At 41.0% G+C, this 24,286-nt stretch overlaps 1 protein-coding gene across 3 annotated transcripts in view; it reads left to right on the top strand.

The window, feature by feature from the left end:
* ABAT (4-aminobutyrate aminotransferase) overlaps positions 1 to 24,286 on the top strand; it is a 150,265-nt gene that overhangs the window by 85,558 nt on the left and 40,421 nt on the right. For all 3 annotated transcript variants that reach the window (XM_039493036.1, XM_039493038.1, XM_039493037.1), the window contains exons 3-5: positions 4,714 to 4,811; positions 5,624 to 5,653; positions 7,212 to 7,329. In XM_039493036.1, coding sequence (XP_039348970.1) covers positions 4,714 to 4,811; positions 5,624 to 5,653; positions 7,212 to 7,329 — 246 coding nt within the window. The remainder of the gene's footprint in view (positions 1 to 4,713; positions 4,812 to 5,623; positions 5,654 to 7,211; positions 7,330 to 24,286) is intronic.

The raw sequence follows: 24,286 nt of genomic DNA on the forward strand, positions 1-24,286 counted from the left end.
GAGTCTTGTGTTTGAATTTATGTGCCCTCAAGGAGGGGTCTGTTCAGACTTTGGCGATGGTGTTAGTCCTTCCTGGGCTTAGGGACAGGCAACAGCCTACACTGAGCTTGTTAGCTCACTCTACTTCCTCATGTTCTGGTGGCTACACAAGCAGCCTCCCTTTCGTCCAGACTTGTCACTTGGGGGCTATCTTTATCCTCTTCTGCTCCTCCCTATACATCCAGGCCATGTCCTCAAAATCTTGCTGTTTCTTCCTATGCTTTCTTTCAAAGGTGCTACACTTTATGTATCCTGGCAGCTACAACACTCATCTGTGCCCTGATCATCTCCCATCTTGATTGCTGGAACCACCTCCTGACACCCACATCTTCCCTGCCAGGCAATCAGAAATCCGCTCCATAAAATGACTTCTCACCTGTTGACCTGAGCACAGATGGCCATCCCAATTCTGATTGCTTAACCTCTCTGTACTTTGGTTTTCCCATGTGTAAAGTGAGGAGGGGGATGCTCACCTATATAAAGGGTTTTGAGATCTTCAGGTAAAAGATACTGTAATAATAAAAATTATATGGAAACTATGGGGCTAATCCAACTCCTAATAAAGACAGTGGAAAGACTCTTGTTCCAACGGGAAACTAATCAACCCATGTGTGGCCCTCAAGCTCCTACCTTGGTTCTACATCCCTTTGTTTCTTGACTTCAGGCACACTGCTCTTAAGTGACAGGAGATATAAATAAATAAATTAAATAAATCAAGTGTTAGTTTTTTTTATTGTGAAGTGTCAAATTATAATCTGGAAAAATGTAACATTGAAACAGTTTTGGCCTGCATCCCTGAACATGGCAAGAGACTCCTCAGAGTATGTATCGGTTTAAATATCCTCTAGTGCTCAATTGTTGCAGTTCATTTGTCTGCCCTCTGACAGGATCATAGAAAATTCACAATAAATGCATTTTATACTCACTCTGAATATGCACTTAATGTTTTACATCAGACGTTCAGTGAAGTAATTCAGTATTTGACAGTTGTCTATTATTGGATAAAATCCCATGTATGTATAATAGGATCTAGCTATTTTTAAGGAAGTTGGTATTTATTAAACATTTTGGAATATATCCTGCAAATTGATGGGATGATTTTAGGGGTATGGTCTACAAATAATCTGTGTAAGAGGAGGATACTCTGGGTACGTCTACACTACGGGATTATTCCGAATTTACATAAATCGGTTTAGCAAAATAGATTGTATAAAATTGAGTGTGCGCGGCCACACTAAACACATTAAATCGGTGGTGTGCGTCCACGGTCCGAGGCTAGCGTCGATTTCTGGAGCGTTGCACTGTGGGTAGCTATCCCGTAGCTATCCCATAGTTCCCGCAGCCTCCCCCGCCCCTTGGAATTTCTGGGTTGAGATCGCAGTGCCTGATGGGGCAAAAATCATTGTCGCGGGTGGTTCTGGGTAAATGTCGTCAATCACTCCTTCCTCTGGGAAAGCAACGGCAGACAAGCATTTCGCACCTTTTTTCCCTGGATTGCCCTGGCAGATGCCATAACATGGCAATCATGGAGCCTGTTTTGCCTTTTGTGACTGTCACCGTATGTGTACTAGATGCCACTGACAGAGGCGATTCAGCAGCTCTACACAGCAGCATGCTTTTGCTTTTGCATGACAGCAGAGATGGTTACCAGCCATACTGTACCATCTACCATACCATAAATTAGTAATAAGATGATCATGGTTACCAGTCCTTTTGCACTGCACCATTTGCTGCTGTCGTAAGTGCCGCTGGCTGAGATCAGTCAGGGGCGCAAAAGCCAAAATTGGGAATGACTCCCTGAGTCAATCCCTCCTTTTTGGTATCTAAAAATAGAATCAGTCCTGCCTAGAATATGGGCAAGTGTACTAGAGAACCACTGTATCATAGAACCAGAGAGCACAGCTGCTCTGTGTCAGATCCTGCAGAAATTATGAGCTGTATGCTATTCACAGGGGGTGCTCCTGCAACAACCCCACCTGTTGATTCCGTTCTTCCCCCAGCCTTCCTGAGCCTACCGTAGCATTGTCCCCCCACTTGTGTGATGAAGTAATAAAGAATGCAGGAATAAGACACAGTGACTTGTTAGTGAGAAATGAGTGGAAGGCAGCCTCCAGCTGCTATGATAGTCCAGACAGGACATTAAGCAGTGTGGAGAAGAGGAGCCCAGCATCCCACTGCTAGTCCAGGGGCAATTGAATCTTTTCTTTACACATGAAGGGTGGGGGCTGATGGAGCTCAGCCCCCTGTTGCTATGATGAAGACGGTTACCAGCCATACTGCACCATCTACCAGGAAAAATTAGGAGCAGGCGCCCTTGATCGACCTCACTGATGCTAGTCGGCATGGTTACCAGTCCTTTTGCACTGCCCCATGTGCCAATAGGCTGATGATGATGATGGATATCAGTCATATTGCACCATCAGCCACCCATGATGGGGGGGGGGGAGCAAGGATGTTGGTGTTGAGTGCTGCAGCATCCCGTCTATCTGCAGCATTCAGTAAAGATGGGGTGACATGTAAAAGAGTCAAGAGAGGATTGTTTTCCCTTTCACTTCTGGGGGTGGGTAGGGGGGTGCGTAAATTGCCGAGCTATGCCCTGACCCACCGCGGACACTGTGTTTGACCCATGAAGCATTTGGAGCTCAGCCAAGAATGCAAATGCTTTTCAGAGAGACTGCAGGAACTGTGGGATAGCTTGAGTCTTCCAGTCCATGAGCGTCCATTTGATTCTTTGGCTTTCCGTTACGCTTGTCACGCAGCAGTGCGCTGAGTCCCTGCTATGGCGTCTGTCTGGAGATTTTTTAAAAATGATTTTGAATTTCGTCTTCTGTAATGGAGCGCTGATAGAACAGATTTGCCTGCCCTTACAGCAATCACATCCGCATGGTCCATGCTGGAGCTCTTTCTTTATTTTGATTTTTAACTGCATCGCCACACGTGCTGATCGGAGCTCCACGCTGGGCAAACAGGAAATATTCAAAAGTTCGCGGGGCTTTTCCTGTCTACCTGGCCACTGCATCCGAGTTCAGATTGCTGTCCAGAGCGGTCAGTGGTGCACTGTGGGATACCGCCCGGAGGCCAATACCGTCGATCTGCAGCCACACTAACCCCAATCCGATATGGTAATTCCGATACTAGCGCTACTCCTCTCGTTAGGGAGGAGTACAGAAATTGATTTAAAGAGCCCTTTATATCGATATAAAGGGCCTCTCGGTGTGGCGTTAAATCGGTTTTACGCTCCTAAAACCGGTTTAAACGCTTAGTGTAGACCAGGCCTCTGTTGCTAAGGGTTGATTGATTAATTAGTATTTGTACAGAGCATCACAAATGTAGAGCACGCTTCTATTGCTGCTAACTGTTAGCAATATCAGGTTTGCAAAGTTTACTTTGCTTAACACTTTTGATCTGTAAGTACTACTTATTACATACTGTGGCACTCTTAATACTTTGTGTCCATATCAGTGTACACAGGAAATTAATGTGGACCCTTGACCAGAACTCCACTGATAATGTTTCCTTGAATATGATGTAAGTTTAAAAACTTTAAGATCCTACAAGATTTGCCTTGTTCTTTTTCATCACATGTGAATGCCTCAGATTTTACTCAGTAAATACTGCTTAGATTGTGTCTTGTGAACTGTTTTACTCTTGAATATTAAACCTTACAGTTTTGGTGTGGACAATAGAAAAAGCTATTTTCTACATCCTTTAAAGCCACACGCAAATCCTATACACCCCTACCTCGATATAACGCGACCCGATATAACACAAATTTGGATATAATGCGGTAAAGCAGTGCTCCGGGGGAGAGGGGCTGCACATTCCAGTGGATCAAAGCAAGTTCAATATAACGTGGTTTCATCTATAACGCGGTAAGATTTTTTGGCTCCTGAGGAGAGCATTATATCGAGGTAGAGGTGTATTTTGTAGAAGTTCCTTTAAAAAACTGAAGCAGTCTATTACTGTTGAAGCATGGTAGTTTTCTGCCTTTCTGCTTCATTAGAGATGTCAGGTCTGCTATCGTTCCTCCATTACACGCATGGCTACAGAGCAGCAGTCTACCCAAAGGTCAGAATAAAGATAACCGCAATATGATCCAGCTCTCTGAGCTGCAGTGCATGCTGTCTTCGTCATGCAGTATTCATTTGTTTAACAAAGTCATTTTTCTTTTCTGAGGTATACATCTTCTTTTACACCCTTAGAATTATTACTAAGCATAACGTAAGACCTTTCATTTGAGGACTCCATGGGAATTTTCAAATGTTCACTGCACTTCTACAGGCAGTGAATCACTCCCATTTTACAGATGAGAGTCCAGGGATAGACTTGCTCAATGTAACACATCAAGTCAGTAGCAGAGATGGAAATAGAACCTAGGATTCCTGACTCCCTTTCCCTCTTCTCTACAAAGTAGACTGTCTCCTCTTCTCTAGTGCAGAGCTGGAGAGGCCCATTTCTGATCTCACTTGTACTGGTATAATGCTACTGTCTTCCTTGAAGTTACTCTTAAATTACATTGGTACAAGATCAGAATCAGGGCCTGAAAGTTTTCTTCACAGAGTACAACATAGATATCCTCAGCTATTGGATATTCTTATAAAGAAAAAGAATTGGATATTTATTCTCAGAGGGAGTTTAATTTAGTTTTTTTTTCATTGTTTTTATTTCTTACAGGGCACAGATTGATCAGTCAAACTGCAGCTAAAATTGATGTGGACTTTGATTATGATGGACCGTTAATGAAGACAGAAGTTCCTGGGCCTAGGTCAAGAGTAAGTTCACAAAGTGAGGTGGTTTTAGTTCCCCCACCCCACCCCCCTAGCCATATTTTGATAGACCAAAACACAGTACTATGCCTGTTATATAAAAATCAGAAGCTAAAGATTATTGATATCCTAAATAAATATGATTACACAATCCACAGAATCCATTTTCTTTCAAGACCCCCAGAATGAGAGACTAAAATGGAAGAAACAACACTAAAGAACACCGGTGTTCCCAGCAGCAAGAAAATAACTGTGCACACACTTAGATCAGATTATGAAAAGTTAGGCAAATGTGTATGTCAAAATATTTTAAGACAAAACTCTCGTCCTAGATCTGCATGAAAGATCTCACCTGTAAAGTTCTGCTTCTGCAGTGTAATTTCAATGGTGCAAGTGGTCCAGTTGCACAAGGGTCCGCAAGATGTGGGGGAGGGGCAACTAAAGGAGCTGTTGGGGAGGTGGCGGAGTATCTGAGTAAAGATTTGCAATGGCTGATCAGAGAGGACATTTTGCCCTTTGTGTCTAACCTTCTGGTTTCCTAATGTCTATAGCTAATATTAAGAATTAGAAGCAAGTGAGTCTAATGAAACCTCCTATCTGCAAGAGAGCACAGTGTATTTGCTTGTCTCCTAGCCCTCCAGCTGGAGCACAGGACTGGTTGTGCTGATTACAAATTGATGCATTAAGTTTTGAAAGTGTCAATTAGCTGGACATTATTTCCTTCTGATAGTCAGATATTTAATAGAATCATTAAAGCAGTTCAGTTGAAGTGTACAAACTATGTTTATCATGCTCTTGATTTTTTTATTTCCTTTCAGGAGTTAATGAAACAGCTAAATGGAATTCAGGTAACTCCATCGAATTTATTTTTTGCTGCCAATCTTTCAGCATTTCCATTTTAAAATCAGATTTTCTAGCTTTAGGTTCATACTGCAAAACTAAGGAAAAAAGATTTAAATCTAGGAGTAGTTGTGACAGATTGACAATATCCTATAATATCCTGAACAAACCTTATGGAATTAAGATAAACTTTATTGAATTGGGCTTAATACCTTTGGGGTAAACTGTATTACAAGTACAGTTGTGTATGTGTCACTGTGGCATTGTATGTACTGTTTCAAATAGGGAGGGGGATACTAATATGCTTCCTACATTATCAGCCTTTAAAGCTATTCCCGCCCCCCACCCCCAATCCCCCTCCGACACACACATACTAGTTCAAACTGACTTCTTCAAAGTCTGACAGCCAATGGAAAGGAACTCTGGTCCACAGCAGGCCCCATCCTTAGGGAAGGATTGGAAGAACTTGGCTTACTAGGGCCTATAAAACTGTGTGCTTGTTCTGAGCTGAAGTTGTCATGAACTTGTAACCACAAGGAAACCATGAGGGTGGGGTGTTGAAAGACTGCTCTTGCCTGAGCCCGTGCTAGAGTTGTGGTGGTCTCTGGTTAGCTTCTGAGCATGTGTGTATTGTTTTTATTATGTTTTCTTTGTAATGCTTTTTACCTTAAGAATAAAATAGGCTTGCTTGTAAATAACATACAGCTCTTTCTAACTGTAGCAATCAATCTGTTAACCAGTCTCTGAAGAGAAAGCAAGCAGATTTGTTTAGGCAGACTGTCATTGCTGGGAGTAACACAGGGAATTGGGCCACTGAAGGGGGAATACAGGTGCAATTGCCCTGAATTGTAACAGTAGTATTTTATGGTTAAATTATTGTACAATGTTTAATAGAAAATAACTCTGTAACAGTTTTTAAATGCTGAAATGTTTTGTGAAGTCAGTGTGCCCTATTGTTTATTATTTCCTGCTGAATGTGGTGATTTTTTAATTGCTATTAAGCAGATATGAACATAGGAAACTTTGAGCTTAAATGTATGTCAATATAACTATATATTTCCTTGATCAAAAGAGCAATTCTACGATGTGCACACTTGATTTATGTGCAGTTGTTCAACTTTACTCACCAACTGGTACATGCAAGGCCTTCCCCGCCCCACACACAGTTTGTGTGCGGATTATTAGAGGAAGAGATTGAGTCAAGAATACTGTGTTTTATTCTCTATTCTGCTACTGACTCAGTATTTGACCTTGGGCAAATCATTGTCTTCATTTAATTCACTGATGCTTGTAAAACACCTTGAAAGCCTTAGATGAGGAGGTGTGAAATACTGTACTGCATACTGTTCCCTCCTGTGTCCTTACTCACTTCTTATTAAAATCCATTTTTGTAAGAGGCTACAGTAAACTTAATTCCCATACAACAGAGATGTGTATATTTTTGTATTTTATCAATAGATATTTTTAAAAGATTTTTGCTGTAAGTGTCCCCCATTTACTATCTCCAGATTGAACTGAATATTGTGCCACCTGCTAGTTTTATTGGTTTATTTTTTTTCCTGTAAGAATGCAGAAGCCGTGCACTTTTTTTGCAATTATCAAGAGAGCCGAGGGAACTACCTTGTAGACGTAGATGGCAACCGCATGCTGGATCTCTACTCTCAGATTTCATCCATCCCAATAGGTAAGAGCCAGATTGCACTAAAGCTCTTGGTTTTCTATGGAACTGCTCCTTTTTCTTAGTCTCTGCTGGAGAAGCTAATTGATTAAACAGTGAAACAGCTGACACCATGTATGCCTCATTGCAGTCACAGTGCTTCAGTGCTCTGTATTCCATAACTGCATCTGCTTTAGGATTCAATACACATGGCTCATTTGAAGCATATATTGGGACCTAGAAGGAGCCATAGTATTAATTTTGGATTGATTCATGGGGGGTGGATGGTTCTATAACTTTTAAAACAAGTTCCTTATTAAATTTAATGGCCTAAATGCAATATTTGACCAAGCATTATTTGCTGTAGACACAGCTGCCCTTCTGAGACAAAGACTGTCCGCCCACTTGACCTCTTCCCAATTGCAGACAAAACACATTCATTCGAAGGCGTTCTTATCCTCACATCTCTCTTCTGTAGATACCAAACATCTTGCTTCTGAAATCCATTTTCTCTAGTTCCTTATCAGTCTGTGTGATGAAATACATTATTCGCATACTGTGGGGCTAGTCCTGCAGAGTTCCCTTGGTGTTACCATATACCTGACCAGTGCTAGCCCACTTTGTACATTGTTTATGTTGATCACAGCAATTGAAACAATTTGGTTCTAAAGCATTTAAGCTAGGTCATCCTATATGGACTTGCTAGATATGTTTGCACATCATTAGACTGGAAAGAATCCAAAATTAAACCAAACGTTGTTTATATCAAGTCTTGTATTGCCCAGAATTCAGGTTCATGACTACTTTCTCTTGCTGTTTTGGTCCCATAACATACTTTTGTAAAAGGTCACCTGGGGAGTGAGTCTGGAAGTTTAGAATAGAAGAGGAAGTATTTACCTTCTAGTTTGAAAGGTAAGATGCATTAACCAAAGTTGTTAGCATACGCCAACTGGTTGCTGATCTTGACCCAGGTCCTAGAGGACAGATGTCTACATTGGAAAAACTACCTCTAACTGTCCTGTCGAGACACTCAGCAGAGAGGCTAAATAGAAATGGGAACTGAACCTCATTCCCATCCTAGAGGTGATGCATCTGAGCCAGTACTAAGGCACATTGATGGGAAGTCATGGAAAGCTTGCTGTACCCCTACTGCATTATACAATGGATGGAAGAGTTTGCTATCTAGGGCTGTCAGGTTGGCACCTTTCATCTAAATTCACTAAAATAAAGGTTCTTTTGGATGCAGGTATTCAGTATTTTAACACCACTTTCATCTTCTGTGGCTGCTGGTCCACTTAACATTGCTGACCTGAACTGGGACTGAAATAGCAGATAGCATTTCCGTTTAATGTTTGTAAAGATTGTAGAAGATGGAAAGCACCATATAAGAGCTAAGCATTGTTGTCAAAACACTTAATTTAAAAGTTTGCCATTTCATAGCCTCTTTTGAAAACAGTCCAGATATGTAGCTTCCGGATGCATAGGCTGCATTAATTTGATTGGGCTTGTATAAGTCTTTTTCTTGTTTTTGTAAGTGAAAATGTATGGTTCCTTTGGTGTTTAAGTTTGTACTTCAATCCACAAAGAATTGGAAAAGGAAGCAAAGAACCAGTTGTGGAATCTAATATGATAAAGCTGGATAAAAGATTAGGCTGTAGTGGTGATTTAAAATTATGGTGGCAGGCAGACTGATGGGCAAGGGACTGAAGGATGGAGTTGTCAGATTCTGGAAAACCGGGTTAACTTTTGAAAAATATTTCAGTGGAAAGGAAAATCAGGCAGTGATCCAAGCACAATTGCAAAGAATGCAGATTTATGACCACAGACTGACTAGTGTACTTGTGCTATATACATGTTACTTCTGACTTGTTTAAGGAAATGTTTTTGTTGGAAGAGCACCAGCAAAAAGTTCTGAGGTAATTAGAAAGTTAGGAGATATACCCCATGTAGAAATTGTGATAATTCAGTCATCACCACGTGTTTCTCTTAATCCATAATTTAGAAATGTTTGAGTCATTGCAGCATTTGTAAAGTCATAAATCTTTGTGTTAATCTTTTTGCAGTTATGTTGTCAAATAACATGCTTTGCACATTGCACCTTAATAAATGTATAAGCATTCCAGAACTCCTCACTACTTGCACCTTATTCCCATTAATACAATTGCTGTTCTTTCTCTCTGAGGCTGCTTTTGGGAAACCAATTTGGTTGGTTCTAATGTGGAAATAACAGTGGTTTTAGGGGGACACTGTGTTTGTGCACTAACTACATCTAATCTAAATGGATTTGACCCTGGATTTCTAGAAATGTAAACGAGTTTGGTATTATCCTAGCCTCCCATTCATCTACATCACAAAATTGCCACATGAGACAGGGGTCCTGGGGAAAAAATTGTGTGATTTATGTAATTAAAAATTGTATCATAATACAAACACACAAGAGGGCCAAATTGAGGTTGTAGATAGGAACTGCCAGAATTACTGCTAACTTTAAAGTGCATGACTTCACAACCTTAGTGTTCTTTTAACTTGGGGGGGGGGGGGGCAGAGGCTGTAGATGTGCAAAAAGTTGTTACACTATATATATATATACAGTATATATATTGTATATCCTTATATTTGAAATATATGTCTAGAGCACATATGCCATGCTTATTGGTAATCATTAAGAAAAGGATAGATAATAAGACAGAAAATATAATATTGCCTCTATATAAATCCATGGTACATCCACATCTTGAATACTGCATGCAGATGTGGTTGCCCTATCTCAAAGATATATTGGACTTGGAAAAGGTTCAGGAAAGGGCAACAAAAATGATTAGGGGTATGGGAATGGCTGCTGTATGCGGAGAGATTAATAAGACCAAGGGGGATATGATCAAGGTCTATAAAATCATCACTGGTGTGGAGAAAGTAGATAAGGAAGTGTTACTTCTCGGAACACAAGAACTAGGGGCAAACAAATAAAATTAAAAGGCAGCAGATTTAAAACAAATGAAAGGAAGTAATTTTTTTCACACAACACACAGTCAACCTGTGGAACGCCTTGCCAGAAGATGTTGTGAAGGCCAAGACCATAACAGGCTTCAAAAAAGAACTAGATCAATTCATGGAAGATAGGTCCATCAATGGCTATTAGGCAGGATGGGCAGGGATGGTGTCCCTAGCCTCTATTTGCCAGAAGCTGGGAATGGCCAATCCCGGGATGGATCACTTCATGATTACCTGTTCTGTTCATTCCCTCTGGGGCACCTGAAATTGGCCACTGTCGGAAGACAGGATACTGGGCTAGATGGACCTTTGGTCTGACCCAGAATGGCTGTTCTCTATTACTGGAGTCAGGTGATGGCATTCATGAAAGATATGTCTGGGTGTATGTAGTCCAGATCCTTTAAGGAATTGGTTTCTCAATTCGTGTACTAATCACCAATTATATTTTAAAGTTATTCTAGTCTTCACCGTATTTTGCATGTAATTACCACAGTAATGGGAGCATTATCAATTCTTAGATGCCTGTCAGGAATTTGCAAAAGGAGATGGCTTAATATTTGAAACACAAATTATTACAATTAGAAAACAAATCTGTTAGGATAAAATCACCTTTGGTACAAGATCTCAAAAAACTTTGTAACTTAATAATGAAAAATACCTGACAACTCGAACTCCTTTTCATGTGAAATCTAAAATAAAATGAACAAATAAGATGAGAAATGCTGGTCTTGCTTAGTCAATGGAGAAGAAACTTCCATAACAGGCGAAATGATTTAAGTAGACAATGGTACTTGCCCATTGCTGTGTATTGTTAACACTCCATTGCTAGCATCCTCTTCTGGCACAGAGTAAGTGGGTTGGATTTTTCAACAGTATATGGTAGCTTAGATCACTATGTTGTATGTACTAAGTCAAATTCTTCCCTCCATTTTTCTCTCTTCTTCTTTGTGATAAACTTCATCCCATCTACACATCTGAAAAAACAAGTAATAATTCTTCCCCAAAGTGTAAATTAGAAAAATCCTTTCCCAGTTTACTGTAAAAAAAAGTGAGTATGTTTGTTGAGCTACATTGTTACCCAGAAGTGATTTTATATGAACATCTCTGTTTTCACACTGTAGCTGTCTAATGAGAAATGGGGAGGAATGGGTTAATTGGATGCATGGTGTCTACAGAGATGAAGTGCAGTCAACTTTGGGTGATATTCTTGGGGCAGGGTTAAAACATAGAAAAGTAGATTTATGGGAAATGAATGGGATTTGATGATATGCCTATCCAAGGTGAAGGAGGGGGAATGTTTGATATATCCATTCTAATACTTTACATAATTTTCAGTGGTGAGCTTCAAGGATAGAAAAGAGTCGAAACAGTGAGAAAAGATTATGGCTTGAAATTAAATTTTCCAGGCTGTTTGGCTAGTCAATTGTGGCTCTTCCTTCCCCTATTCCTGTTTATGAAAAACAGAACTTTGTCAAGTCTCACTTAGTTTGATTTTTCAGAATGCAGTATGGAGCTCTGCAGCTAGCTGAAAAAAGTCAAGGATTTTATCTGATAGGTAATGTATTTCTCAGAATTGTAATAGACTATCCTCTTGTCAGCTGATGAGGATGATAGACTATAACTGCTAAGTGAATTTAATGCCAGATAGACTGCATCAGAGACTTAAATCCTCTACTCGCAGAACAAGTACAGCACAGACAGTGGAAGTGTAGCACCCACTTACATTGCTCTGTCAGTGTGCCTCCAATCTGAATCAGAGAGATGATCTTTAGGGACAGTTCACTATTTGTGCCCGTCCCATCCTTAGCACTTCATGACTTTTGTGATATGAATAGGTGTGAACTAAGAACTGGGGGCATGCTTTATATTAGGGTACATTTATATATAGTTTATAATGGGTTAATAACTGATTGATAGACATCATAATAAATGCATAATGAGTGGTTATAGAATCCAAGAGATAAAGAAGTTGCTGCTAATCACATCAGAAGGTATTATAGATGGTTACTACAACCATCTATAATACATATTGCTCATGTCTATAACATCTATTAATAGTTTATTAACCCTCTATAAATTGTTTATAAATGTGCCCTTAATATAGTGAATGACTAGAATTGGATTGAAACCCACCAACTCACCTCCATCTAGTCGGTGAAACCCCCAGCAGATAGAAAAGACTTCTGGACTTCACTTTCTTGGTTCAAACCAGTGACCTAAGGGCTAGTCTACACTTACCAGCCGGGTCGACGCGGTGAGTTCGACTTCTCGGAGTTCGAACTATCGCGTCTAATCTGGACGCGATAGTTCGAACTCCGGAAGTGCCGGGGTCGACTTCGGTACTCCACCACTGCAAAAGGCGGTGGCGGAGTCGACCTTGGAGACGCGGACTTCGATTCCACGGCGTCTGGACGGGTGAGTAGTTCAAACTAGGGTACTTCGAATTCAGCTACGCTATTCACGTAGCTGAACTTGCGTACCCTAGTTCGACCCCCGCTCTTAGTGTAGACCTGCCCTAAGTGTAGAAGACTCCCTAACCTGTTACCAGTCCCCTCAGTCATCCATTGCCCTTAGTTCAATACCTTTTTAAGTCTGCTTGAGGAAGAGAGATTTAGCTATCTGATCTGTCTGTTATATTCCTATACTGTATCTTCCATATCTGATTTAGGCAGTTGGTTAATTTGAGTGTTTGATGCATATAAAAGCAAGGAGAGCCTAACATCAAAGGCTGGAGCTGGGTGTAATGCGAGTAATCACTATTGTTCCTATTCTGGGCCTTTCTTAAGCAGGAACTAACTGTGCCAGTGCATTAAAAATGTGGCCACAATGCCAGAGACATATGATGATAATGGCACGAACTCCTTTTTGTAATGACCCTAGTAGGATTTTTGTATTTCAACATTAACCTGCTGCATTACCATACATTTTCAACAAATGAACATTTAAAATTATACCAATCTTCCCCTATGTGCAGTGCAGCAAAGTCATTAACTATATCAGTTTCTGTAAATTTACAGAAACATGCAATGTAGATACTAATACCTATATACTGGTATAACCGTGCCCATGCTCAGTGGTTGTACTGCTTTAACTTGAGTAGTTTCTAAACCAATGTAAAGTGGTACAAAAACTATACACATCCAAAAGAAAGTCTATGGGCTCTTTTTTATTAGAAAAATCTTCTCCTCCATTCTCACTCTCTGTCCATATGAAGTTGTAAGACGTCAGAATTCATTGGCTATGCTCTTATTTCTGCATTGGGCCCCTTTCTTCAGTATCATCCTTGTCTCCACAATCAAGGCATCTTTAAAAAAATTTTTTTTAATTGCTCCATACAACTCCCCTGGTCTTTTTTACACCCTTCAGCTTTCTTATACAGTGACAAGGTGCAAACTGGCTTTTCTCTACTCTGTTCAGCACAGCTTTACCTCTCAGGATCTGCTTTGGGTATCACAAATCATAGCTGATTACCATAAGCCCAACTCTTATGCTCCAAAAGTCACTTGTTTTGCTCCCTAAGGAGCATGGTGAAAATCCTGCAATTAAGGAATTGTAATTTAGTTCTTGACAACTGCTGAGGATATGGATTTAAAATGTGCAGAAACAGCAAGCTTCCTGAACTACATATATTTAATAAATTGTATAGATCTTTGTTGGAGATCTGCTGTGAAAAACAACATGTCAGAAGAGATGACTGGCCTCTAGGAGCATGAAGGCACTGCTAGACATGTGGCAGATGCTGGTGGAGCTGTAGATTGCATGTTTTGGAAAAGGATACTTGAGCAAAATTATGTCAAAGTCAGCATGAATGTGAATACTTGGATCAGGGCACTTGTCTTTTTTGTACTTATCTCTCTGCAAGTAAATCCAATAAACTTTGCATGGATCTGTTAGACTTTGTACGCCACAAGATTTAAGAATGGGCTGCCAGGCTAGAACATCCTTATCAGCAAAGACCAAGAAGTAATAAGCTCCTGTGCAGAGAGATAAGAAATGAAGTTTGAAAGACTCTTTAGATTAAAGACACTGGACTATTTCCTGCCAAATACCAATAGCTAAAACAAGGCTCTGGGAGATGCATTTCTCATCACATGGGATGTGCTGCTTCTCTGTGCCTGTCCTCCCTTTTCCCCTTTTGTTCTGAGTACTCCACAAGATCCTGGGGGACAAAGCCCATGTCATCCTTATAGCTCTGACATAGCCACAACAGATCTGGTATACTTCCCTCATTTGCATGATGGTATGCCCTCTGATATCTCTCCATTCAACTCCTTGACTCCTTTCACAGGTTGCAGGTCGCATCCTCCATCCCAATCAACCTGCTCCACCTGAAAGCATGGCTCCTCCATGGTTCTGGAATGTGGAAATAACCTGTTGGGAAGCAGTTAAACGAGTACTGTTTAATAGCAGGCGTGCTATGACTCGACACACTTACCTCCACAAACGGACTAGATTCCAATCCTGGTGCACCTCCAATCAAGTCAAGGCAATGAGTGCTCCATTACCACTTATCCTGGACTATATTTTACAACTTAAGCAATTGGGGTTATTCACAAGCTCCATTCATGTGTATTTGGCAGCCATCATGACCTTTCACTAAGAGATAGACGGCCACTCTGTCTTTACCCATGGAACGATTCCTAAAAGGCCTCCAAAATCTTTACCCTCACATACAGGATCCAACCCTGGCCTCTTCCTACACTCTCTTACTAGACCTCCATTCGAACCAATGGCAATATGCTCCTATATTCATTTATCTATGAAAAGAGCATTTCTTGTTGCTATCACCTCTGCCTGGTGGGTTGGTGAAATTGGAGCATTTATGGCATACCCCCCAGGCACAATTTTTCAGGAAGACAAGGAAACAACTAGAGGGTTATCCATTTTGGATCTGGGGTTGAGCAACAGGGATGAATTGGTTAGCGAGAAGGTCCCAGAGCTCATGCTGCAGTCCAAGCCTGAATGTCTGCACCCCAATTAAACTTAGCCCTAGCCCTAGCCCTAGCCCTAGCCCTAGCCCTAGCCCTGTGAGCCCGGGCCAGCTGTGGGTGTCTAACTGTAGTATAGACATAACCTGGGAGAATGGAAGCCCTGAGGCTGCTGACCCAAGTGTCAGCAGCCTAAAATGCCCATTATATTCTGCTTTTTGGACTTTTTCTTTGTTCATAGTATTTATATAAAGATTAAATGGCAAGAAGAGGAACTGAATTATCAAACTCACATGGATGTAAGTCCTGCTCAGAAGTGCTTGGGGGGGCAACAAATCCAGCAGCCTAGTAGGAGCAGCCCTGCTTTGGGGAAAGAGTCAGGCTTCAGGGCTCCACCTCACTTGTCTGGGGTTTGTATGTAGAGTAGGAAAGCAACAAGATGTACCAGAGGAGAGAGAAGAATGAACAACGTGAGGAAGAATGGCAGGGGCTGGGGTATGGAGAATAAGAAGAGGATGGCATGAGTCAGGATGGACATTGTGTGTGGATGGAAAAATGAAAGAGAATGGGGAGAAGACACTCTGAATTTGTGCTTTGGAGAGGGAGGGGGCGTCTGAATATGGAAGTTAGTATCTAAGCTTCTTGGATAGTAGCCTCTGTTAATGTCAGTGTTCCATAGAGTTTAATCTGGAAGTCTTTCATACAGCAGATAGTTTTTCAACAGCAGCAGCTAATCACTTCATTCCCTCAACATACCCCCGATACTTCCCTGATAGATTCAATGCATACTCAGTTGTGTTGTCTTTGTCTGAGTAACCAGATCTACTTTCTTCATAGTAATCTTAACTGATTCCTGCTAGCATGACACACAATTAAAATACTGTTGAGATTTTACTCATTGTAGACCAAAATATTCAAAACAGTATTTAAAATTGATCCTCTCTCATGTTAGTCTAATGTGTCAGTGCTTGGAAAGAAAAGAGAGGCTGTTATGATGAAACTAGAACAAGGAATTTAGGGGCATGATGTGCTTAGTTATGAAATCAATATGAAGTGAGGGTCTGTCAGTACCAAGGAAAATGAGGTTTCCAAATTACCAAACAGAGGGAGTATAAAATAATATACTAATTCCTGCCTGGGGTCTTATATTATTTTAAAATCAGACTTTAAAATAGGTATACTTGGCCCCAGTCCTGCATATATCTACAAGTCTGTTTACTCTTAAGCATGCAAGTAGTCCCATTGACTAGTGATGGGCATAAGTTAAGCATACTTAGATTTAGTTAGCCCTATCAGCAGCCTACAATACTGTAATGTTTCCCTGTGAAAAGGGCAGAATATATTCTTTCAGTCTCAAATAGACACTCTTGTTTTAGTTTAAGGAAAGCGAGAAGGAACCAGGAGAGTGCATGGTCTCAGCTGTAATATGCCACAGCAACTCTGAGAACAGAAATGCTTCTGCAGACAGGCAAAACCATAGGAATTTAAAGTTTCAGTACAGAGAAAATAAAATCATAAGTTATACAACATACATTAAAGCTACCACTGACCACAAAGCTTGATTATCTTTCTTGCAGTGACTTATTGTCATTGATGGAATAGTATTTCAAAGGTTTGCTCCTTCTGTCTGGAGTGCTCAAAGAGTAGGTAATAGGTGCTTTTTCTTCCCCAGGGTGTTGTGTTTGGGGTTCCATTTTGTGACTCTTATGTTCAGTGTATATCTGTGCCTGTTTAGGGAACATACTTTGGTCTGCAGTGATAGCAGTGCTTTAGGTCTACATCTTTTCTAATTTAAACAATGGGAAAGAACAGCATCTGATAGCAAATGGAAGAGACTGGGTGCATGCAAACTGGCTGGGGCTCAGTTGAGTTAAGACAAATTGATGCTAATAGGTAAGGAAAGCATTTTGATGAACAGGCTAAGGCTGAGAGTACAGCTTTGACTGCAGGAGTTTGTCTGACCTTTACCAATATAAACCTGTTCAAGGTTACATTGGATCCATTACAGGCTGTAGATTCACAGATAGGAAGTAGCTACCATAGGTGGTGTAGTCACTAATGTCTGGCAACATTTATCTCCAAAGCAGATTATGCATCATTGATCAATGTCCTATGACTCTCAGGCTAGATTATTTATATGCACTCTGGCTGGGGCTACCCATAACAAGGACTCACGACCTACAGGTAGTATGGAATGTAGCTGCCCTTCTCTTGAGTTTGCTGAGCCACATTGAATTTATAACCCAATCTGCTTTCTGCTCTGCATTGGCTGTCTTTTTGCAGGTGTGTGAGTACTGTGATGTTGCACTCCATATGCTTAATGGAAATATGCTTATGAATATGACATAAATGGAATACGCTTTATGCTAAATACCCCTTGTATGGTGTCATTAGAAAGCTTGTAATCTACTAAGTGTGTCCATCCTATTTGTCTGCATGTATTATTTCTATATCTGCAGTTAGGAGAATAAAATATGAACTTGTATCACTGAAGTAAACATATTAAGTGGAGGCCATTAAGGGTGCTTCAGAAACAATCAATTGTAAATGGCCATAGTTACTTGAAAGCCTTTCTGTGTACGTGTGGGCCAACCCATGGGGAAGGGAGACTAGGGGTCTTACAGTGACATGGGACCATGTCAGCTGATAACGAAATCCATCTTAAATCTGGTACTTTTACATTTAGAAGGAGGGGTGGGGACCCAAAACGACAAAAGATTCCCGCCTTGCCAAAGCTATAAAAGGAGGTGGAGCAGGACAAAAGGGGCTGCCAGTCTTGAGGAAATCCCTGCTTACCACCTGAGATGTCTGCTGGAACTAACAAGGACTGTACCGGGGAAAGGATTGGGCCCAGACTAGGAAGGAGTCTAGTCTGTGAAAGAAGCTTATTGGAACATCTTTAAGGTTCAGCTATTACCTGTAATCCAGTTTCTTAATGTATTAGGCTTAGCCTTGCACGTTTTTGCTTTATTTTGCTTGGTGACTTGCTTTGTTTTGTCTGTTATTACTTGAAACCACTTAAATTCTACTTTTTATACTTAATAAAATCACTTTTGTTTATTAATAAACCCAGAGTAAGTGATTAATACTTAGGCACAGCTGTTTGCTCCCCCAACTATCAGTGTTATAGAGGGTGGTTAATTTGAGTTTACCCTGTGTAAGCTGTATACAGAGTAAAACAGATTTATTTGGGGGTTGGATCCCATTGGGAACTGGGTGTCTGGGTGCTGGAGACAGGTAACCTGCTCAGCTGTTTTCAGTTAAGTCTGCAGCTTTGGGGGCATGGACCAGATCCTGGGTCTGTGTTGCAGCAGGCTAGAGTGTCTGTCTCAACAAGACGGGGTTCTGAAAGTCCCAAACTGGCAGGGAAAATGGGGCTCAGAGCTAATTTCAGCACATCAAGTGACAGTCCCAAGGGGGTCTCTGTGACCGAACCCGTCACAAGTACAATCTGTAAAGCCTTAAATAGCTTGAGGTGGAGTTATTTAAAAGATCACCCATATCCAATCACAAAATTTAAGATCTGGAGAGTCTTTCCTGCTCTTGGTTCCTGGGGGTAACATCCCTGTAGCCCTAGTATGAGGGCATTTTCAGTGGAAAGGCCATGCAGTTGGATCAGTCAGAACTATTGTTTAGTGTATCTGAACACAGGGCAGATGTCTTTCAGCTAGGTACATAGTTGCCACTTGTGGTTATGTAATTTATACTAGAGATAATTAGGGACATGTTTTCATTAGTATGTGGGTTGGTGGGGGTGTTTCTAATGTAATTTTCCCTTTTCCTTTTTCTTACGTTTGAGAAATGTGTGGTGATTAATTGTGGAAGAATGTAGTATGATGTGTTTTGTACATAAAAACTAGGGTGTTAGGAAGTTGGTTTTTCCTCCTTGATACCTCCTAGCTGCTAGATTTTTCTTCTTTGAAAGATAATTATCTGCTGTAGAATTAGTGACAAGTGAAGGATGATGTACTGTATAGCTGGAACAGAGGTAAGGAGAAATTAGTATAAAAGGAACTACGTGCAGAGAGGAGAACAGGAGGTAGGGAGTATTTTCAGAGCAACTTAATTCAAGAAAATAATGGTGTTCCTTTGTAGTGTCTTTATTAGGGACTCCTTTCAAATATAAGGCCAGATTCTGATCTCCATTATACTCTTGTGAATTGAGTCATTCTATTGACCTCATCGACATTACTCTGCATTATCAGAGTAACTGAGATCAGAATTTAGCCCAGTGTGCGTGGTATTGGTCATGATTGAAAAGATGCATTTAGGTGTTAGATGGTGGAGCACTGCAGTGTCTGATGTATAGAGTGGGAAGGATGTTTAAGAAAAAGTTAAGCCTTGAGAAGGTCTGACTAGGACAGGGGTTCTCAACTGTGGGTTGAGACCCAGATTATGGGTCCCTTTTTTTTTTTTTTTATTCTGAAAAAAAAATTTGATCATGACTTCTCTCCAAGTTCAGAGAAATTCCTGGGGCCCAAACTACAGCAGTTAGCATTGCTTGACTTCTGTCTAATGCTACCTTAGACATGTTGCTTTGTAACAAATGAACTGTATGCCATATGAGCGTTGTTTCATATTTAGCATTTCCAGCTTTTATCAGAGTTAGGTCTTAAAATTTTAATGTATTCTCTTAAAGATGTTGCAGCAGGGAAGAGAAATATTAATGCAGAAGTTTAAGTATTCATTGCTGAAACGGCCCAAGATTTAATCTTGGTCTTTGATGAGAGGGTTGTTATTAAAATAAAAATATGTTTAAAAGGATTCAAAGTTCCAGTCTGGGCTAAAGGAAGAGAAAATGCTGGGTTCAGTTGATTTTTACTGTCAGCAATTTATTTGAAAATTCATCTGAATGCCAGTGTTCCCAGATGTCAGACCAATAACTGAGTGTCAGATGGCTTGAAGACAAATGTATTGTTTCCACTTCTAATTACTTGTCCTATTATTATTTTTTATTATTAGATCTGCATTCTTGATTGTGAGAATGTGGAACAGTGGTGTCCTATTAGGGAAGTTCAGTTCTCAAAAGAGTCAGGGGGGGTTCTTTTCAGATTAACTTCTAAAGATCTGATGCTTTCCTGAATCTTTTCTATCTAAAAAGCTGGTGAGGACCACAGTTGCCAACTTTCACACGGTAAATAAGCATCCCAACTTTCACAGTAAGCCAAAAATCAAGCTAATTCCATTTCAAAACAAGGCCAAAACAAGCCAATCCCTAAGAACCCTAACACTCTATGTGACTAGATCACCCTAGTGAGCAGTCTGGGACTGTGGTAGACCTGCTGTACACCCCTGACTCTCCCACCCTTGCCCCTGCTTGCCCCCCGTTACCCCTGCTTGCCAGGAGCTGATCAAAAAAAAGAAGCATCAAGCTAGAAGCCAAAAACTAGCCAACGAGCAACTCACGAGCCACTTAAGCCAAAAACAAGCCCAATTTCTGCATTTTTTTTCCCACGGGTTTGGCATGTCTGGTGAGGACATACTTTCATGTAACTTCCTGTGTTTTTCAATTATGTTGGAAATACCTGGCAATAGTATTTTTTGAGGCATTTTGGTATTTCTGTCTAGGTGGCTTGGCAGGAAACTTCCCGGCGCCAACCTGAATCTGGGAGTTGTAAGTTGCAGCCACTCGGGTCCCCCTCCCCGCATGTTGCATGGGCCAAGCCTCCACCCCTCAAAAAAACCCTGGACTTTCTAGTTGTATTTCCCTGTATGGATTAATCTGGGATATCTATGAGAAAACAACCTATTTAAAAAGTTACATGATTAAAAACTTGATATTTGCATTAACCTAACTTTCAAAAATATGCCCCAACTTTCTTTATTTGCAGTGTTTAAATCAAGAAAACAATTCCAGCTGCAATGATGTATCCTGCTCTTTAAACTGTTCAGAAACCCATAGCATACAAAGAAATTAATGTAGCTAACATTTTAAAAAGTAATTCAACTGATTATAAAACACAGCCACAAAACTAGGAAAATCATGCCAAAACAGTTGGTTTCACACTTCCCACATAAGGAAGTGATTAGTAAAGTAAGAAATACATATTATGCACAAGCGGAGTCAATGTCAAATAGAAACAGAAATTTCCGTAAATATCAGACAAACTTTACAATATGAAATCATATGGGAGAGGCCTGTTTTATAAAGAACAGGTCATTTTTAAGTAGAGATGTCAGAGGTCTGCAAATCTGTTATTGAACTTATTACTACGAACACTTGAAAAGGACCATGGTGATGGGGTTTAGCTACAGGGACACATGATTTTATTCAATCCCTTGTCTCTTTTAAATAATGTGATAGCACAAAGTGGATGAGGTGATATATTTTACTGGACCAACTTTCCGGACAGGTTTTCGAGCTACACAGTTTTTTCAGGTGTGAAAAGGTACTAACAGTGTCACAGCTGAACACTAGATCTAACAGATAGTTTAGCACAAGTAGTTAGCACATATTCAAGGTGAAGTAGCCCATTAACTCCCTTGTAATCCCAGGACAAAAGGGGAGATTAGTGGGTTGCAAATTGTTGTAATTAACCATAAATCCAATATCTTTATGAAGATCATGATTTTTAATGTCTAGCAACATTTTGAATTCAAGCTTCCAGGCTCATCTTTTGAAAAGCATTTTGCAGGTTTCCTTTGAGGATGAGGACTGAGAGGTCAGATACCGAGTGATTTTATGGGGGCCCAACTCATGAGTTCTGAATGGTTGAGGTTGGCAATACTGAATATTACATCATGTCACCAAAGAAATTTAAGTCAAGGTTTCTCAAAGTTTTTCACAGGCCGCATCTTAATACAGTTATTGTTTCATGGGCCAAATCCTCCCTCTCTGTATTAATTCTAATGGACCATGGCACATTATGCAGTATTCATTTTTGAAAGTTTATAATAAGTGATGCTCCGGGGGAGGGGAGGGGAGCAAGGTGGAAGTTTCGCCTAGGGCACAAAATATCCTTGCACTGGCCCTGCTAATGACCTGATCCTGAAAGATCTTAAGCACTTCCTGCTAGGTACTGAATACCCTCTGCTCCCAGTGAAATCAGTGTGAATTGATGGCATTCAGCACCCTGTGAGATCAGGCCTCCAATTCATAGAGAGCTCATTGCAGTGATGTTGGAGAACAAAGCTTGTTGGAAAATCAAAACAATTTTTTTAACTCTCCTTTTCCACTCAACTCCTGCTGTATGTTATATATCAGTAGCCACAGGTCATACAGGTTGAGTTCCAGATGAACTGTATTTATTGTAGTTGAAGAAGAATCCTCCTGTTTTGATATTCTGAAGTAGTGTTAAAAATAATTACCGTGAGCAAATGTAATATCACATTCAGAGCCATCCCTAGGATACAGCAAATTGGGGTGACAACTCTGGGTCCTGAGCTGATAACCAGCTACCAGCTTGCCTCTAGCAGGGGGCTGGGAGCCGGGGAGGGAAGAAGCAAGCCAGAAGCCAGCCAAGAATCTTTTAGTCCTGGGAGAATTCGGTGCCACTGAGCAATGCAGAATTTGCGCATAATTAATGTTCTGCACAGAATGTCATGTTTTTCCTTCAGAATTTGGGCTGCAGAGCTGCTGGCCACCACTAGAGGCTGCTGCACTTTGCAGAGCCTGGCTCTCAGTGAGCTGAGTGCCCGGCCTGATGGGGGTGGTGGTTCTGCATTCTCTGGCTCCAGGGCTTGCTCCTCATCCACTTGGGGACGGGCGGGCCTGGGAGACCTGTCTCTGGCAAAGGATGAGGAAGGGCAGGGCTGCACCATGTCCCCTGGCACGTGTCTGGGCTGAGGGTCTCTGTGGCTGGGCTCTGGAGAGGAGAGGGGGCATGTGTCTGGGCTGGGCTCAGATGGGGAAGAGACGTGTGTCTGGACCAGAGGAGGCACCATGCAGCCCTCTCCAGCACCCCCCAACTGGAACTAGGTTGTCATAGGAGTTTCTTTAACTCTCTACTCTTGGGGGAATAATTTTTGTTGTCTATATTGTTGACATACTTGCTGGCAGTTAATTTGAAATAAATTATAATTGAAACTGGTGTGATTATTTTGTGTTATTTTGACAAAATATGCAGAATTTTAAAACATTGTGTGCAGAATTTTTAATTTTTTGGTGCAGAATTCCCCCAGGAATAATCTCTTCTTGCTTTGATAGCATTTTAGGTACCAGTCTGCTCACCTTCCCAACCCCCTCTGCTTTCCTGTCTTGTACCAGTCGTATTGTTCTCTGGAATTTAGAAAATGTGCCTTTCTACTTGACATGTAAGAGGAATGTGTAGTTTTTCTTTAGGTAACTGTATTTCTAATGCACTGGGAATATTACTTTTAAGTAGTGAGGATGACCTGGATTTGGTCTCACTTGAGGTCTGTGGCATGTTCTGAGGTACTGCCAGGGAATTAAAGGTAGTAAGGAGTTGAGTTCAGCAGAGATGGTACCTTGATGAGGACCTTTCTAAGCCCCTGGACCACAGCCTGCACAATGTGTACTTCACCTCCACGTATGAAAAATGTCTGCCTCCTCTTATTTGGAAATGTATAACGTGAGTAAGAGATCGTTAGCAGCAGTTTTATAAGGAGAGATTTATTGTACACTGAGATGGATTGAATGATCTTGCATTTGCATACATCTTGCATAAAGATACTGATACATTAGCTCCTGTCTTCTCTCTTCCCATCCCCAGCATGATGAAAGATGATAAAATCAGCACATCTAACATAAGTTTTGGTATGGTTTTCTTGACTTTAAAAAGTGATACATAACTAGGGGTCTCTAGTGGTATGGAGGTGAACAACTATTATAACATGTTACAAAGACTTGTACACTCCACTGCCATTGTCATGGGTGGCAAGTTTGTAGAAATTTTGATCTTGCCCAGAACCTGCCCCCCAACTCCGCCTCCCCAAACTCCACCCCCACCTGCCTAAGGCTCTGGGAGGGGGCTCAGCGGGGGAGGTCTGGGGTGCAGATCCTGGGCTGGGGATTAGGGTGCAGGAGAGGTGCAGGGTGCAGGCTTTGTGATGGAGTTTGGGTGCTGGGTGCAGGCTCTGGGCTGGGGCAGGGGGTGGGTGTGCAG

The sequence above is a fragment of the Mauremys reevesii genome, linkage group 10, assembly GCF_016161935.1.
Source record: "Mauremys reevesii isolate NIE-2019 linkage group 10, ASM1616193v1, whole genome shotgun sequence".
Taxonomy (NCBI): Eukaryota; Metazoa; Chordata; order Testudines; family Geoemydidae; genus Mauremys; species Mauremys reevesii.